Source organism: Oncorhynchus mykiss, chromosome 21 (genome assembly GCF_013265735.2).
Source record: "Oncorhynchus mykiss isolate Arlee chromosome 21, USDA_OmykA_1.1, whole genome shotgun sequence".
Classification (NCBI taxonomy): domain Eukaryota; kingdom Metazoa; phylum Chordata; class Actinopteri; order Salmoniformes; family Salmonidae; genus Oncorhynchus; species Oncorhynchus mykiss.
Window position 1 is genome coordinate 21,581,108 of NC_048585.1, and position 18,878 is coordinate 21,599,985.

Consider the following 18,878-nt stretch of genomic DNA (forward strand, 5'->3'; position numbering starts at 1 on the left):
TCAGATTCGGAGCAGCAACGGACCAGGCCTGATGAGAATGCTGCGCGTGTCCTTCTGCTCTCGCCAGCGCACACCCCTGCTGGTGTCCCTCTACCTGCTCACCGTGCACGTGCTGCTACTGCTCTGCCTGGGGGGTTACGTTTAGGGCCCCCTCCACCCCTTAGAGACTGAGAGAGATGGAGAGATAACGGACATGTGACACAGACCCACCCACCCCCTCTCCAAGACCGATATCATATTATTGTTACATTCAATACTGTAGAATAGGAGAAGGCTCGTCACACACACACACACACAGACACACAGACCATGCACTTTTGATACAACAAAAAAAATATGATAATGTGTCTTAGCCTGTTAACCAAAGTGAATAGTTTTTTTATATACTGGGACTCAAAAACACCCTCTGCCATCATTGATTTGATTCAATATTTAATATGTTACCGTTAGCAATCAATATTTAATATGTTACCGTTAGCAATCAATATTTAATATGTTACCGTTAGCAATCAATATTTAATATGTTACCGTTAGCGTACATGATCAGTCAAATGTTATTGTAGAGGAAATGAGAAGCAGTATTGCACTACCTCAGAACTGTTGTTTGTTAGACTTCTATAAAGGGACGTGGATATTATGCATCTTTAAATGTACCTGGGGGAACTAACATGAAATGACACTATACAGTGGATTTACACGGTGTTTCGTTTTTCAGACAGTTTTATATTAGTGGTGGTTTAGGTGCCTTTAAATGAGGAGAATAAAGGATCACTTCATGTCTGGATGGAGTGAGGGTTAGGATCTGTGGATCTGTTCAGATCTCTCTCTCTCTCTCTCCTATGTTCTCATGTACAATGGACACCAACTGAAACGTGTACAACCTGCTATGAATACATTCCCACAACCATATGTTTGTTTTCTTCTTCCTCTTCGTTTTCTCTGTAATTAAAGAGAGAGCACCGTCATTGGCATATTTGACTCCTGTAGTATTTGTATGTCGTATGTACAGGATGTATGTACTGGATGTATGTACTGGATGTATGTACTGGATGTGGGTTATCCAATCAATTCCCCAATTTCTGCCATTGGTGCACAGATGAGGGTTTTATTCTATTGATTTTATGTCAGATTCATTTGCCATTCTGGTGTAATGTTGTCCATTCCAGATGAAATCGTGTTGGTGTTTTTTCTGTGACACTACAAATAATGTCCATCCAATCTATGATTCCTATAATTTAGCATTATTTATTGCTTACGCATTCAAACCGCATAATCTACTACAATGTATGGTGAACACAATACTGCTGGGAAAAATGACTACTCAAAAACGTATTCTTGTTGTCTGTTGTCCCACTACACATCTTGTGACTCACTTGTCCTCTGTTAACTTCTATTGTAAATGACCTTGTACTGTGCTGTATAGAGTGAATTGTCATGATGATTGATGATGATTGAGGATGATAACGATAAGTGTTTTTCAGCACAGCCCACTGAGAAGTATAGGACTAGATGTGTACCAGTCAATTTCAAAGGGGACTAGTTAGAACATAACTGGTGAAAAGATCAGACAAATATTGGGAATGACACGTGATTTATGACCTGATGAAAATAACTGGTGCAAAGAAAATCTAGTCCTTTAAGTGTCAGATCTCTGTATGATCAGTGTTGGTTACTCTTGGGCTATTTTTGAATTGAAATATATTGGGGAAACAAATGGATGTTTATTGCAGTTTATTACGGAATGAGAGTGTGTGTTTTTACTAATTAACAAACATTATCGTTTTGAGTACAGTTGTGTCCAGCTTTGATACAGTAGCAAGCCCGTAGCTACTTGCATGTCATCGGCCACGCGCATTATTTCCTACATCAACTGTTTGCGCGACTCTATCCTCGTTCTGGTTGAGACTTGTGAAAATATACATTTGTGGCATTATTACATCAAGGAAAGTTGTCTGGCAACGCAAAGGTACGTGTAATTACCATGAAATAATGTTTCTTTATTTGAATGAAGTATTTATCACCGTGATATTAGACATTTTAAACGTGCCTTTCAGGAAGTTGCAGATGAGTTCTGTACTGATCTCATCATTGGCTAACGTTACGTTATATTGTTTCAAAGTTGAATCAACGGAAGGTCTAGCCTACTTAGAAGATATAAATAGTTACTGTGTAAATTATAGCCAACGTATGTTTAGTTTTACTAGTATATTGGGTAAGTGCACTTTCAGACAATGCACGCATCAAACAGGTGAGTTAATATAAGCCAGATGGTTCCTTTGATCACCGTTCTTTTTGTAATTAAATATTTTGTATTACTTTTCAACTTATTTAAAATGCCAAAAGCATGTCCCTCAAATGTACAACCTTTAGATATATCCGCAATTACCAGACTTTGAATGTGTAACTGACTGCAATCTGTGTGGTACAATCAGGTAGCTGCCCTACATTAAATTGACATCAGTCTGGACAGCTGTGCCCAGCTGTAAGATACCCACCACTTCCATCAGGTTACTTTGTGTTTTGTTAAACTATTCATGAATGATGATAGTGTGTTATTTTATGATGAGAGCACTGCAGCTCAGTGCTGTATAAATAACTCAACTTCCTATTTTGTGACCTCAGCAGAATGAGGCTATATACTTGTGGTCAGCTGTCAGTTTTTCCACTGACAAAGAGGAAATGTTGAATGCCTTGAAGCTTATTTGTATTTGCAGGAACAGGTGATTGTTCACAAGGTACATACAGTGTTCACTAAAGCAGTGTTTCTCAACTTGTTTTTACACCAGGGACCAACAAGCTGTGGTCCCTCTTGTGTTTACACAGTTTTGTTTCTCTTCCTAGATGTGGAAGTCAGTGGTGGGACACAACGTGAGCTTAAAGGTTGCAGAGGGGGACGACTGGGAGACCGACCCTGACTTTGAGGTTAGCTACTGGGGTGGAGGGAGCGAGGGTCCTTATGGAGCTAGTGTATTTACTAAAGCACTCTAATCAATATTTTCTCCCAGTGGAATTACTGTTTTGTTTATGCTTGATGCGTAACCGCTTCAGTCCTGTTTTCAACGACACCTTGGTCTTCAGACTACAGTTAGGTGATGAGAAGGACTTGGGTTCTGTGTTTCAGAATGATGTGTCAGAACAGGAACAGAGATGGGGGGCCAAGACCATTGAGGGGTCTGGTCGAAAAGAACACATCAGGTAACCATTGAACATTAACTGGGGGTGGGTGGTCAGCCTGAGGTGGCCAGACCAGAAGTTACACAACAAAGACCGATTACAGTATGATTGGTGTTTTATGCTGTTGGAGAGCTATGGGGGATGGTTAGCTCAGCTGTGTATTGCTGCTTTAGCTCTGTAGAAACAGGAAAAGGAAGTGAAAACAGTGTGTAGGCTGTCAAGCAGTGAGTCTTACCAAATATGGGTTGGTGACTGAGTAAATCTAAGGGTTAGCCACAGACGAGTGTAACTATGTAGTCCCGGTGTCAGCAGATAATGTAAAATGAAAATAAATTGATGCAACAAAGTTCTGGTGTGTGTGTATGCTTGCATATGTGTATTTCCCTGTGTGTGTGTGTGTGTGTGTCATCCCTGCTTCTTCCCAGTGTATCAGAGCTGAGACAGAAGGTGTCCCAGGAGCATGAGGTGGGAAAGCAGAAGGAGCGAGCGGAGGCTCCCAAGGCCTCTTATGGTTACGGGGGGAAGTTTGGAGTGGAGAAAGACCGCATGGACAAGGTTAGGTTATAACATGCACTACATGACCAAAGGTATGTGGACACCTGCTCGTCGAACATCTGTGTTTCAATTCATCCCAAATGTGGGGTTGAAGTCAGGACTCTGTGCAGGCCAGTCAAGTTCTTCCACACCAATCTCAACAAACCATTTCTGTATGGACCTCGCTTTGTGCACGGGGGCATTGTCATGCTGAAACAGGAAAGGGCCTTCCCCAAACTGTTGCCACAAAGTTGGAAGCACAAAATTGTCTAGAATGTCATATGCTGTAGTGTTAAGGTTTCCCTCTACTGGCGCTAGAGGGAAAACAGCCCCAGACCATTATTCCATCTCCACCAAACTTTACAGTTGGCACTATGCATTGGGGAAGGTAGCGTTCTCCTGGCATCTACCAAGCCCAGTCCATCAGACTGCCAGATGGTGAAGCGTGATTCATCACTCCAGAGAACGCGTTTCCACTGCTCCAGAGTCCAATGGCGGAGAGCTTCACACCCCTCCAGCCAACGCTTGGCATTGCGCATGGGGATCTTAGGCTTGTGTGCGGCTGCTCGGCCATGGAAACCCATTTCATGAAGCTCCGGATGAACAGTTATTGTGCTAATGTTGCTTCCATAGGCGGTTTGGAACTCTGCGGTCCTGTTCTGTGAGCTTTTGTGGCCTACCACTTTGCAGCAGAGACTTGTTGCGCCTAGAAGTTTCCACACTCACTTTAACAGCACTTACAGTTGACTGGGGCAGCTCTGGCAGGGCAGAAATTTGACGGACTGACTTGTTGCAAAGGTGGCATCCTATGACGGGGCCACGTTGAAAGTCACTGAGCTCTTCAGTAAGGCCATTCTACTGCCAATGTTTGTCTATGGAGATTGCATGGTTGTGTGCTTGATTTTATACACCTTGCAGCAACGGGTGTGGCTGAAATAGCCAAATCCACAAATTTGAAGGGGTGTCCACATACTTTTGTATATATAGTGTATTTCGCTCATAAGGTCTTCAGTCTAATGCAAATAACACACCAAGCACAAGGCTTCCTCTAGTGCACATATGTCAGAGTCAAGGCCCGCGGGCCACATCCGGCCCGCAAGAAGGTTTTTTACGGCCCCTGGGATGATCTTGATTTATTATTAGAACCGGCCCGCAGCAAGCCGGCAGCCCGCAGATCTTTTACACGCACCAATACTACATTTCCCACAATGCAAAGGTGACGCACCGAGCAGTAGGCTGCTTCATTTCAATATTTATTGGCACAGCAGTCGTCAGCATCACAGTAAAATTAACTTTCAGATACCCATCAAAAATGGCAAAACGGAAGGTGGATACTGAGAACCGGGGGTTTCAAACAAGGTGGGAGTCGGAGTATATGTTCACGAAGGTAGCTGGAAAACCTGTGTGTCTTCTGTGTGGAGAAAGTGTGGCGGTACTGAAAGAGTATAATCTGAGACGACATTATGAAACGAAACACGCGGACAAAAACAAGAATATGGACATGGAACAAAGGCTACAAAAGGCAGAGGAATTAAAACGAGGCCTCAAATCTCGACAGGCTCTGTTCAAAAAAGCCAAATCACAAGGCCAGGCTGCTGTCAAGGCCAGTTTTATTTTGGCAGAAGAGATCGCTAAATCAGCCCGGCCATTTACGGAGGGGGATTTCATCAAAAACTGCATGATTAAAGTTTGTGACGAAGTTTGCCCAGAAAAAAGGCAACTCTTTTTAAATGTGAGTCTGAGCAGAAACACCATTGCCGAGAGAGTAGACCAGTTGTCCATCAATCTAAAAGAGCAGCTTGTGAAAAAGGGAAAAGATTTTATTGCATATTCCTTGGCTGTGGATGAGAGCACCGACATTTCTGACATTGCCCAGTTGTCAATTTTCATCCGCGGAGTGGACTCCAGCCTAAGCGTGACAGAGGAGTTTTTGGCTTTACGTCCTATGCATGGCACAACTACGGGGCATGATTTGTATGAAGAGGTGTCAAGATGTGTAAATGAGATGGAGCTGCCTTGGGAAAAACTCGTGGGTTTGACAACCGACGGAGCACCTGCGATGTGTGGACACAGGAGCGGACTGGTGGCGAAGATACGGGAAAAGATGCAAGAGGAAAACGCGACAGGTGAGCTGACAGCTTATCATTGTATCATACACCAGGAAGCGTTGTGCGGTAAAGCCTTGAAAATGGAGCATGTAATGAGCATCATCACGCGCACAGTTAACTTTATCAGAGCCAAAGGTTTGAATCACCGCCAGTTCAAGGCATTTCTGACGGAGTTAGAAACGGAGCATGGTGATTTGCCTTATCACACAGAGGTGCGATGGCTAAGCCAGGGAAAGGTGCTTCAAAGATGTTTCGAGCTTCGTGAGGAGATTTGTCTGTTCTTGGACAGCAAAGGGAAAGACACAACACAACTCCGAGACGAAATGTTTCTGTGTGAAATGGCTTTTCTGTGTGACATTACGAGTCATCTGAATGCAATAAACTTGCAGCTGCAGGGTCGGGATCGTGTCATCTCTGATATGTACAGTACAGTGAAGGCATTTAAAACCAAACTGACTCTGTGGGAGACGCAGATGCGGAAAGAAAATTTGAGCCACTTTCCCAGCTGCCAGACCATGAAAGAGAAGCTCTCTACCAGTGCGTTCCCGAGCACACAGTTGGCTGATAAAATAGGTATGCTTGCCGCTGACTTTCGACGCCGATTTGCTGACTTTGAAGCACAAAAAAGCAGGTTGGAACTGCTCGGTAACCCATTTGCTGTTGACGTGGAAAGCTCACCACCAAACCTCCAAATGGAGTTGATTGACCTCCAATGCAATGATGCACTGAGGGCAAAATATGCGGCAGTGGGTGCTGCGGAGTTCGCCCGTTTCCTCCCCGGCACAATGCCCCAGCTGCGCATCCAGGCTGCTCAAACGTTGTCTATGTTTGGCAGCACATACCTGTGTGAACAACTGTTTTCTTTGATGAACCTGAACAAAACATCACACAGAAGTCGACTTACTGCTGAACACCTCCACTCAATTCTGAGGATTTCTTCAGCTCAGAGCCTTACCCCGAACATTGATGAACTTGTGGAAAAGATGGGACACCACCAAGTATCACCCTCAACCTCAAACAAGTGAACATTACTGTGCAATCACATATTTAGAGTTTTTACTCAGTTCAAGTTTAAAAGTTAAAATTTAATATTTGTTTTCACTGCATGTTACTTCTCCTTAAACAAAGTGTTGTTTTTGATTAATAGATTTTTGCACTTTATTTTTTTGTATTTCAATCGAATTATATTTTAAAAATATTTCAGTTGAGTGGATGATAGAAAATTGCTATTATTGTTTTTTCTTTGAAGTAAATTTAGCCCACTTTTGCTAAAATAGAAAATATAGTCTACTGATGGTGCCTTGAATACCGGTTTCTTTCATTTAATGTTCATGTTATGGGGATATTTATATAAAGGAAATTTGTCTTTTGTGTCTGTTGAAAATTAAAGATTACTGACAGAGCCATAAGAAAATATTGCTTTATTTATCTGATCATATTGTAATATATTTGTTAGGTTTTCAGTAGGTTCAATTAGGTTCACTAGACTATATGCGTCATTTAAAAATTTTTCAATGAACATTCGAACAGTCCGGCCCTCGTCTTGTAGCTGATTTTTTTATTTGGCCCTCCGTCCATTTGACTTTGACACCCCTGCTCTAGTGCAATGCTGCTCACCAAAACATATGCTGTCAGACAGTACAGTTCTGTGTGCTGACCTATTGCAATTTTTATGGACTTCAACAGTTTATCAAAGATCGTTTCCTGTGTTGATGTATTATGTGTGTGTAATTACCCAGGGGGCAGTGGGGCATGGCTACGTGGCGCAGGTGGAGCAGCACTCATCCCAGACCGATGCAAAGAGAGGATTCGGGGGGAAATTTGGAGTGCAGAAAGACCGTGTGGATAAGGTGAGGAAACTATCCTCTTACTGACAAATACAAAGATATCACAGGATTTGATGAACAGGATGATGGATCGTCCTGGTGATGAACATTCCTTCTCTCTCCCTGTAGTCTGCCATGGGTTTTGAATACAAGGGTGAGGTGGAGCAGCATACATCTCAGAAAGGTACAGCCTTCAGGACGTCTAATACACATACGTTCTGATTTCCAATAAGTCGACTGCATGTTGTTATCCTACCCAGCTACTCCTGGCATACCTCTCACCCTGCTTTTATCTTTCAGACTATTCAAAGGGTTTTGGAGGGAAGTTTGGGGTGGAGAAGGAGAAAGTGGACAAGGCTGCCTTGGGATACGACTACAAGGGAGAGACCGAGAAGCACCAGTCTCAGAAAGGTTAGAGGGGAACTGTACCGTGGGCTGTTTGTAGTTAGAAACGTTTCATGGTCAATTATTAATATTAGATTTCTAATTCATATTTGAAACAACCTCATCCCTCACTTTCCCTCACCAGACTATTCCAAGGGTTTTGGGGGGAAGTTTGGGGTGGAGAAGGAGAAAGTGGACAAGGCTGCTTTAGGTTATGACTACAAGGGAGAGACAGAGAAGCATGAGTCACAGAAAGGTTAGTTACTCACAGTTGTAACCACAGTTGTGTTTGTAAAAGTCAAGGACCATGTCCACATTAAACTGACCTTTGATCTCCACGTTCAGACTATGCCAAGGGCTTTGGGGGACGCCATGGCGTCCAGACAGACCGCATGGATAAAGTGAGTCTTGCGTGACCCTCGACTCAGGATGACAGTAATTCTTGATGCATTTTATATTGACCTGTACAAACACACTCAGACTATGATGTTTTCTCATTGATTGGAATTATGGTTCCCCATTCGCTCTATAGAGTGCAGTGGCCTTCACAGACATGGAATCCCCTACCTCTGCCTATGAGAAGACAATACCATTGGAGGCATGTAAGTATGCGCTTTATAGTTCCTCATAGAAGGGCTGAAGTTGTTCTGCTTGCTAAACATTTAGTTCTCAAGTTCAAAGAGGAAAATACCATTTTTTATTTTCCGGTCTGTCTGCAGCAAGTGCAGGGGCAGGCAACCTGAAGGCTCGCTTTGAGAACCTGGCTCGGTCATCAGACGAGGAGAACAGAAAGCGAGCGGAGGAGGAGAGAGCCAGGAGACAGGCTAGAGAGAAGAGAGAGCAGGAGGAGGCACAACGCATACAACAGGTACTGCAATAAACATGTTACTCCAATAAACATGTTACTCCAATAAACATGTTACTCCAATAAACATGTTACTCCAATAAACATGCACACTGACACAGCGGTATGTATCTCTTGTAGGAACAGAACAGCAGGGAGGAGGAAGCAGAGCAGCATCAGCCTCCACCTGTTGAAGAACATCAGCCTCCACCTGTTGAAGAGCAGAGACCTCCACCTGTTCCAGAGACCAACAGGAAGCCCCAACCACCACAGCTGCCCACTGCCAGGGCAGTGCCTCAGATACCAAGAGATGAACCTGAGCTAGTGGTAAATATCTGATTTAATTCAATGCAACTCACTGATGACGTAAAAACGGCCATTTCTTCTTCACTGCAACGTTATAAAATGAATAGGTGAAATTCACACCTACTCCTTTTCTGTGGTCTCAGGAGGAAGAGGAGGAGCCAGACTATGACCAGCCCCCGTGCCTGCCCCCACGGTCAAGTGACCTGCTGGAGGCGGAGCCACCTCAGGAGCAGACCCCATCAGAACCAGAGCAGGAGGATGAGGGAGAGTATGAGGATATCTCACCAATACCTTTCTTCCCAGAACCTGTTCCAGGTCAGTGTGCCACACCCAGTGGGGTAGAGGGGATGGGTAACCCATTACTGTGTCATATCAAAGACTGACCCTTCCATGTGTTCCCTCTACAGCTGTGGATAATGACTATGAGGACCTGACATGCGGTCAGACCGCAGTGGCCATTTATGACTACCAGGGAGGTAGGTAGTCTACTGTATCAATGACTGCGTTGTGATATCATATCGTTGTGTCATACTGTGATGTTGTTTCTTCCATTCTGGATGAATACAGAAATCAATGCTAAACATTGCTCAACACAGAAGTCTATAAACCCTTTCGGAGACAAAATCCTAAAATAATGTTATTCTCACACATGAAGAGGCAGATGATGAGATCTCCTTCAACCCGGATGATGTCATCACCAACATAGAGATGGTGGATGAAGGCTGGTGGAAGGGACACTGTCACGGACGCATTGGACTTTTCCCTGCTACATTCGTGAAAATGATGTAGTGAGCGTGCCTATACAGTCTCCAACACAGACATATACCTGAGCCCATAGGACCTGTATTTCTTTTCACAGGGGGGACATCAGCATATTGATCCTATCGGACAGGTATAGTTTGATTGTACCATGGGAGCATCTCAATTGCATACTCCTCTATCCTCACTTTCTTAATACCCATTGGAGGTCAGAGGGGAGGGACCTCTGGCTTTCTCATCCAATGGGTTTTGAGGTGAGGATGCAAGGAGTATACAATTCAGATTCTCCCCATGTGTTTTCTAGTCAATTGATTTAATTGAATTGGTCAGTAGTCATGATATATAATGGATAGTCATTGTGCTTCATTACTGCTCAGGGTGGGATGCAGCCGTTCCCCTTATAAACGCTGATTGCATTGCAACACTTGCATTTCAAAGGATTATGTAAGTCATTTAGCTATGGAATGTTTTGTTTAAAAACAATAATGATTAACTACAGAGAATTGTATTTTGGCTATTGATGGAATCCTTAACTTGAATTACATTGAAAAGCATAATATCAAACACCAGGTTAAAGGTCATTTCTAGAATCAACTGCATGTAATCAATAAACTGTATTCATGTACAGAAACACACTTATTTACTCTGTGTGACAGCCAGAATATGATATGGACAGTTTGTTGCATGTATAATGAATGCCTTTAACTACGGGCTAGGCTACAGAAAGAGGAGCAAATCAAACAAGAATGGAGCTACCAACAACAGGTAGTAAGTAGTAGCATTATTAAGGTAAAATGTAAAGAATCTACCATCTTCTGTATACCACAGCAATAACAAAACATGGCTTTCATTCAAGTGAAGTATGCCAATGCAGTATTATACCATTGTGCCCAACACACAACTCTGTTGTTTCCTTTCATACATTAAAATGAGCTTACAGACAATGGGTTGCACAATATAGATCCTTTGCCTCATATCACCATTTAACTTGAACACAAGGCAGGCAACTCCAGAAAGATCATGTATTCAATGCTCATGTGTGTGTCACAGGTTCTAAGTCAGAAGTCCTTTGGTTTTCTCCAGGCTACCAGGCAATGCCCTTCTTTTTTTTGTTGGCCTTTCCTCCTGATTTTTTTGTTATGCGTTTGCCTTTCAGTTTCTTGGCCTGTCGTTGGCTCATCCATGTTGGGTACTGTCCGTGCTCGTCCAATTGGGTTGTCTTACTGCGCTTGCTGTCCATGTCCATCTTTCCATCTGCAATGCAAAAACAAAAAGGTGTCAAAACTCGAGACATAGGAAACGATACAAAATGCTTGATCTGTGTGTGATCTCACCATCGACTTCCTCTGCCTCCATGTCTACATCCACTTTCTTCTCCTTTATCTTCCCAGCTGGCACCACTGTAGCTATGTCCTGAATGTCATTCATGGAGATCTCTCCTGTGCCACCGTGGGCCAAGGCTTGCTTCAACCGAGCCAGTTCCTTAGGGGCGTTCTTCGCTCTCTTCACTGCACGCATCTTCCGCTTCCATTTGCTTCGCAGACTTTTGGCCATTTTTAGGTTTTCTGAAAGACAGGGTTACGTAATGGAAACACAGATCCACTTGCATAAGACTCAGTGACAGTCTCTGCAGAGCCTAGCCATACATATGACTGAGTTCTTGGATCATATAAACAACTCATGCCATCAACTCCCATCAAGCCAGCAAAGACATACGTATAGTCCAAATGCCCCTCAATCATAAATCGAGGTTCTTGTATAGTTAACCACGATGAACTGCCGTTAAACTGTCCATGATTTTACTGTCTTTAAATGTGCAAGACTCAACATAAACAGGCAAGTTTGCTAGCTTTTGGCTAATAGCTAGCTACACTGCTAAAGAAAATGTATTGTTTTAGAACAATCGATCGGCCTATTCCATTCAATGTTTTTGTACTTCAATAACTACTATTCGGTATACTCAATTTACTCCTATTGATGGTATTGTAATTAATAAAAGACTGTCAACATACATAGACGCAGATGTATCTTCCGTACAGTTGATAAGCAGGCAGCACACGTGTTAGTATTTTCGACAACCGTAAAGCAGGTCAGACAGTCGTTATGTTGGACACATTTGCGACAATTTACGTCCTCTTAATTTACTATCATACTGTGAACTAGTATTTATTTAATCGAAAACCTATAACCTACATATTTAGAGTGAAACATTATCAGTGGTGGATAACTGACGAACTGTCTTCCTGATGCACTTTATTCTCAATTTATCGATACGTATTGTCAGCTATTCTGGTGCAGTTCGCAGTTCTTCCAGGAGATGGCGAGCTCATTCTATACTGCAAGCCAAAGCGACCTAAGTCTCATTAATGATCATCCAATTATCCACAAATTCACATCTGCTCCAGAACAAATGTGTTGAACCACTTTAACCTCTGTCTGCAAAAACAAAGGGCAAACGAAAAGCAAAGTATGTGAGTACAGTAAAGTAGAAATTATATGTTATACCATCACAACAATTGAATGAACTACAACCATTCAGGATAAATACATTATTGTTGGTATGGCATGGTTGAAATGTCTTTGTACTATTTTGAATGGAGAATTTGCAAGACTGATGTTTCTTCTGGGACTGCACGTCATCAAGCTAAACCCATAAGACCGATTGGGGTGTAAAATCCAAGGGCAGGTCCTATTTTAGCCCCACTCGGGGCATGGCCCTACATACAGTAGGCCTCCACTCTTCCCCAGGAGATGTGAGTTGAGCCCCGCACTTTTCCAGCTGACCTCCTCGACTCCCTGCTCACTCAAGTGGAGGCCAACCAGCCCCAACTGCTCCCTCTTTCCTCTTCACATCCCAGAGGAACATTCTATTCAGTGCAGCCCCTCCTCAGCCTGACCCCTCATCTTCTCTGAGCTAAAATAGCAGCTTGGCACAGCAGGAGCCATGCCCGGCGAGAAGGTCCTGTCATCCCCATAAAAAAAGATCCAGGATGGACAAAAACCTATTTGGAGCTTTGGGTCAAATTAGGGTTCCTGATTCACCTTCAAAGTAAACAGTTGGTGGGGAGAATACAAACTCAGGCACTGACCCTAGCCTACACCCCATTTTTTTGTGAGATGGAAAGAAATGGGAAAACAGAAATCCCTCATACTGACCTGGGCCCAGATTCACAAAACACTTCTTACGCAAAAACATCAACTTTTTTGTTGTTTTAATTTGACCCCCTTTTCTCCCCAATTCTGTGATATCCAACTGCGCTCCAATTGCTGTCTTGTCTCATCGCTGCAACTCCCCAATGAGGCAAAGTTCGAGTCATGCGTCCTCCGAAATATGACCCGCCAACCACGCTTCTTAACACCTGACCGCTTAACCCAGAAGCCAGCTGCACCAATGTGTCAGAGGAAACACCATTCAACTGATGACTGAAGTCAACCTGCAGGCGCCCAGCCCGCCACAAAGAGTCGCTATAGCGCAATGAGCCAAGTAAAGCCCCCCTGGCCAAACCCTCCCCTAACCCAGACGACACTGGGCCAATTGTGCGCTGTCCTATGGGATTCCTGGTCACGGACGGTTGTGACACAGCCTGGATCTTTTTTTTGTAGTGACGCTGCAACACTGCAATGCTTTTCATACTAACTTCTCAAATATCTTCTTACAAATCTTCTTAAGATGTTTGTTGCCAGGCAACTGATTTAGCTTGCTATCTAGCTAGCAATGGCAATCATGTTAGCATATTTCGTACAGAGATTACTGTTCTAAAACATGTTCTTGGGTTTAAAATAATCAATACTTAAACTTTCAGATGAAGTTTGTGAGTGAATTAAACATGTTCAATTGCTTTCATGAGTTTATTCTCTCACAGCCCTGAGTTTAAGACAAGCTATCTTGGAATTAAGAACATTTCCAAAAGCTTTATTTTCAAGAATCTCTTCTTAACTTTTTGCTTTAGGAAAAACATAAGAAATAGCGCAAGAACATTTCCAATAACATTTTTGAGGAATAGCAACTAATATTTAACGTTCTTCTTTAGTCTATAGTTAAGTTTAAAAGGTCAGTTAATAAGACATTTCTTCTTAAGAAGGTTTTGTGAATCTGGGCCCAGGTGACATCGCCCTTGACAACCAGCTGAGGTCCCCGTACCGATGGTGGTATTAGTGTTTTGACTCCCCCAATTAGGACCCTATTACTGCGGAGAATGGGTCTGTGTCTGTGAAGAGTAATTAAGTCCCAGGGCATCATGTTCAGAAAGAGGCAGGGTCTAAACAACACACACACACACACACACACACACACAGGAGAGCAGGTGACACCGTCTTAAGAGGGCAGAGTAAACAAGAGGGCTGTCCTTTCAAGGAAGACAAAAAGGAAAGCCTCGTCTGTGACTGAATGTAAAAGGCTAATAGACTCTCTTCTGCCAAGTTAATAGAAGTATTCTGCATTTGATACCCAAAAGCAGAGTTGTATTCCTTACAAGTTTAAATGAAATAGCCTATGGTGTACATACTAATATAATATGAATACTAATATGTCCTAAACATAGTTATAATGTCCTAAACATTGTTATAATGTCCCAAACATAGTTATAATGTCCTAAACATAGTTATAATGTCCTAAACATAGTTATAAAGTCCTAAACATAGTTATAAAGTCCTAAACATAGTTATATAGTCCTAAACATAGTTATAACGTCCTAAACATAGTTATAATGTCCTAAACATAGTTATAAAGTCCTAAACATAGTTATAACGTCCTAAACATTGTTATAAAGTCCTAAACATTGTTATAATGTCCTAAACATAGTTATAAAGTCCTAAACATAGTTATAACGTCCTAAACATAGTTATAATGTCCTAAACATAGTTATAATGTCCTAAACATAGTTATAAAGTCCTAAACATAGTTATAACGTCCTAAACATAGTTATAACGTCCTAAACATTGTTATAATGTCCTAAACATAGTTATAACGTCCTAAACATTGTTATAAAGTCCTAAACATAGTTATATAGTCCTAAACATAGTTATAAAGTCCTAAACATAGTTATAATGTCCTAAACATTGTTATAAAGTCCTAAACATAGTTATAAAGTCCTAAACATAGTTATAACGTCCTAAACATAGTTATAACGTCCTAAACATTGTTATAATGTCCTAAACATTGTTATAAAGTCCTAAACATAGTTTTAATGTCCTAAACATAGTTTTAATGTCCTAAACATAGTTATAATGTCTTAAACATAGTTATAAAGTCCTAAACATTGTTATAAAGCCATTTGCCTCTTTAAAAAGCAGATAAAATCTTACTTGGCAAATTCTTGTGAGCATGAGCGATAGCCCAGGACATTTGACAGACTGGCCTCTTCTTCCAAATATGCTTGTGGATCCCAATACGCAGTAGTTACCCATCCAAAAAACAGGCTCCCATAAGTTAAAACGCGTTGATGGAGCGATTCCCAAATCCATAGTGAGAGATATGAATTGGCAATCAGTGGCCAGGCACTGGGGGCTGCCTTTAGCATTCAGGTCAGGACTGACAGGCCATCTGTTTCTGTTTTCTGAGAACAGTTCGGTTGCTGTGCAGCACACCTCAAAGCCTCACTCTGCTGGATTCAGATGTTGTTGAATAGGCTACTTTGCATTTGGTTTCTTATATAACCGTTTATACGGATCATCACTTGCAAAGACAGATGTATTACACTGACAAGGTTATACGATGTGAAATGACTCAACAATATTAGAAATAGAATGTTTATGCAGGGCTTTGACATTTCAAAGTATTCCAGATTTTCACATGAAGTTATATTGCAGTGGTAAGAAACATTTGTACTATAAAGTATTCAATACAAATAATGATTGTAGTGCATCATGAATATGACCAGAATGATCTAAGGGAGCATTTGGTGTAGCCGTAGAATTAATTATTGTGATGTTTTGTTTTAGCAGATGCTCTTATCCAGAGGGACTTACAGGAGCAATTAGGGTTAAGTGCCTTGCTCAAAGGCACAGACAGATTTTTCACCTAGTCAGCTCAGGGATAGGAACCAGCAACATTTCAGTTACTTGCCCAACGCTCTTAACAGCTAGGCTACCTGCCGCTTTTGATGTGCAACGTGAACCTGTTGAACCAGGCACTGTGGAATTGGAGGGAGGGAGGTGAGCGTTTACCTAGACTACCTCATCTCCCAGGGCGACGGATTGTGCAGAATGAGAGCGACAAAGAGACAAGGAGCAAGCCCACATGAGCAGACAGGTATTTGACCTGTACAGGGAAGAAATACCTCCTTATTTGCTGTTTAGCTATATGTGTTAAATCCTTCCAGTGGTAGAAAAAGTACCCAACTGTCATACTTGAGTAAAAGTAAAGATACCTTAATAGAAAATGACTCAAGTTAAAGCAAAAGTCACCCAGTAAAATTCTACTGAGTAAAAGTCGATAAGTATTTGGTTTAAAATATACTTAAGTATCAAAAGTAAAAGTAAAAATAATTTCAAATTCCTTATATTAAGCAAACCAGATGGCACCATTCTCTTGGTTTTTTATTTACGGAAAGCCAGGGGAACACTCCAGCACTCAGACATCATTTACAAACAAAGCATTTGTATTTAGTGAGTCCGCCAGATCAGATGCAGTAGAGATGACCAGGGATGTTTGGTTGATAAGTGTGTGAATTTGACTATTTCCTGTCCTGCTAAGTATTCAAAATGTAACAAGTACTTTTGGGTGTCAAGGAAAATATATGGAGTAAAAAGTACAATATTTTCTTAAGGAACGTAGTGAAGTAAAAGTAGTCAAAAATATAAATAGTAAAGTACAGACACCTCAAAAAACGACTTAAGCAGTACTTTAAACCAAAGTATTTTTACTTAAGTACTTTACAGCACTGTATTCTTCCATTGTTGAGGCTCTTTTCACAGTCAGTTCTCAGTTTTCATGTAACATTTAGGTGGAATTGCTTTATATTTCCATAAGGGATTAAGAAAATCGTCTTTGATGATTTACAAAATGAAATTAGTCACATTCTGAACGTTTTAAAAACGTTTTTTGAGGTTTGTATTCCAACAATTTGCTGTTGACATCATTACTAATCTGATTTTATGGGTCCCTTTCGATAAGGAGCCTATATACTTTGCACTAAATAATGACATTTAAAGCCCTGTGTGTGACTAAGAGGCCCCTCCAGCATCTGAACTGTATCTACATCAGTAGCTCTGTACTGTAGCATAATGATATTGATTCCCTTAGTCCATAAGATACAGCTCAATGAAACAACTCCCACTGAGAAACAAGAAGAAACTAAAATAAGAGCCACTGTTTGAATCAGAGACCCCCAAGGGGCAGACACACACACACACACACACACACACACACACACACACACACACACACACACAGCCACACTCCTGACACACACACAGCCACACTCCTGACACACACAAACACACCGTCAGGTCTGCAGGCAGGGTGTCTGGGGAGACGGAGCGTAGCGGAGCAGCAGTCTTGGGGCCTGTCCTTTCCCCCTGCCGGGGTAGTGTATATCCACTGGACTGTGTTGACTGTGTGTTCCTATGCCTGCGGCTGCTACAGAGCCAGCTGAGCTGCAGCTCCCAGAGAGCCTTGCTGTGGAGCTGAGCACATATTACCCAGCCACACTTGGAAGGAGATTGGCTGTGATTCGCTGTCTTGTCCTCCTGCTCCCCTGGATCTTTTGCACGTGGCCTTGTTGTTCTTGTAGGTCTCACTTCACATATAACAGGCTGGCTGGCTGTTACTCTACTTGTTTCGTTGACACTGTTAGGGAGAGCTTGGGTTGTTCAGTGCCATATCTAGTACATGTATACCAGCATTATAATGAATGACTAATGGAGCAAATCTTGAAGGTCTGGAATCACACACCCCTTTCATCCTATAATTCTTGAACCTTTTGCATAATAAATGGGTCACTCTGGTCATTGGGTATGCCTTAGTTACATATGATTCTATCGTAAAGATATCTAATTCATTGGACGTTAGTTGAGAGTCACTCAAATGTACACTACTGTTCAAAAGTTTGGGGTCACTTAGAAATTTGTTTTTGAAAGAAAATCACATTTTTGTCCATTAAAATAACATCAAATTAATCAGAAATACAGTTTAGACATTGTTCGTGTTGTAAATGAATATTGTAGCTGGAAACGGCTGATTTTTAAAGGAATATTTACATAGGTGTACAGAGGCCCATTATCAGCAACCATCACTCCTGCTTTCCAATGGCACGTTGTGTTAGCTAATCCAAGTTTTTTTATTTTAAAAGGCTAATTGATCATTAGAAAACCCTTTTGCAATTATGTTAGCACAGCTGAAAACTGTTGTTCTGATTAAAGAAGAAATAAAACTGGCCTTTAGACTAGCTGAGTATCTGGAGCATCAGCATTTGTGGGTTCAATTACCGGCTAAAAATGGCCAGAAACAAAGAACTTTCTTCTGAAACTAGTCCGTCTATTCTTGCTCTGAGAAACGAAGGCTATTCCAATGCGAGAAATTGCCAAGAAACTGAAGATCTCGTACAACGCTGTATACTACTTCCTTCACAGAACAGCGCAAACGGGCTCTAACCAGAATAGAAAGATGAGTGGGAGGCCCTGGTGCACAACTGAGCAAGAAGACAAGTACAGTGCCTTGCGAAAGTATTCGGCCCCCTTGAACTTTGCGACCTTTTGCCACATTTCAGGCTTCAAACATAAAGATATAAAACTGTATTTTTTTGTGAAGAATCAACAACAAGTGGGACACAATCATGAAGTGGAACGACATTTATTGGATATTTCAAACTTTTTTAACAAATCAAAAACTGAAAAATTGGGCGTGCAAAATTATTCAGCCCCCTTAAGTTAATACTTTGTAGCGCCACCTTTTGCTGCGATTACAGCTGTAAGTCGCTTGGGGTATGTCTCTATCAGTTTTGC

General features: G+C 41.8%; 3 protein-coding genes across 7 annotated transcripts in view; 2 read left to right on the top strand and 1 right to left on the bottom strand.

The window, feature by feature from the left end:
* Positions 1 to 1,706, top strand: part of LOC110499994 (golgin subfamily B member 1) — a 24,273-nt gene extending 22,567 nt beyond the window's left edge. For all 3 annotated transcript variants that reach the window (XM_036957264.1, XM_036957263.1, XM_036957265.1), the window contains exon 22: positions 5 to 1,706. In XM_036957264.1, the coding sequence (XP_036813159.1) occupies positions 5 to 145 (141 nt within the window). In that variant the 3' untranslated portion in view covers positions 146 to 1,706. The remainder of the gene's footprint in view (positions 1 to 4) is intronic.
* Positions 1,707 to 1,824: 118 nt separating this feature from the next.
* LOC110499995 (hematopoietic lineage cell-specific protein) lies at positions 1,825 to 10,566 on the top strand. Of its 3 annotated transcripts, none has more exons than XM_021577088.2 (15): positions 1,825 to 1,966; positions 2,842 to 2,922; positions 3,122 to 3,195; positions 3,600 to 3,729; positions 7,556 to 7,666; positions 7,772 to 7,826; positions 7,943 to 8,053; positions 8,172 to 8,282; positions 8,372 to 8,427; positions 8,559 to 8,628; positions 8,746 to 8,894; positions 9,012 to 9,197; positions 9,320 to 9,491; positions 9,584 to 9,652; positions 9,832 to 10,566. In XM_021577088.2, the coding sequence occupies exons 2-15, from the start codon at positions 2,842 to 2,844 to the stop codon at positions 9,963 to 9,965; spliced, it is 1,509 nt and encodes a 502-aa protein (XP_021432763.2). In that variant the 5' UTR covers positions 1,825 to 1,966; the 3' UTR covers positions 9,966 to 10,566. The 3 variants fall into 3 exon arrangements, with proteins under 3 accessions (XP_021432763.2, XP_036813162.1, XP_036813161.1); XM_036957267.1 differs by lacking the exon at positions 1,825 to 1,966 and adding an exon at positions 2,319 to 2,507; XM_036957266.1 differs by lacking the exon at positions 1,825 to 1,966 and adding an exon at positions 2,613 to 2,735.
* LOC110499996 (protein LLP homolog) lies at positions 10,556 to 12,097 on the bottom strand. The gene is made up of 3 exons (XM_021577090.2): positions 11,948 to 12,097; positions 11,270 to 11,500; positions 10,556 to 11,189 (listed from the first exon to the last, which is right to left on the bottom strand). Exons 2-3 carry the CDS (start codon positions 11,487 to 11,489, stop codon positions 11,020 to 11,022), a joined length of 390 nt encoding a protein of 129 aa, XP_021432765.2. The 5' UTR covers positions 11,490 to 11,500; positions 11,948 to 12,097; the 3' UTR covers positions 10,556 to 11,019.
* Positions 12,098 to 18,878: the final 6,781 nt, after the last annotated feature.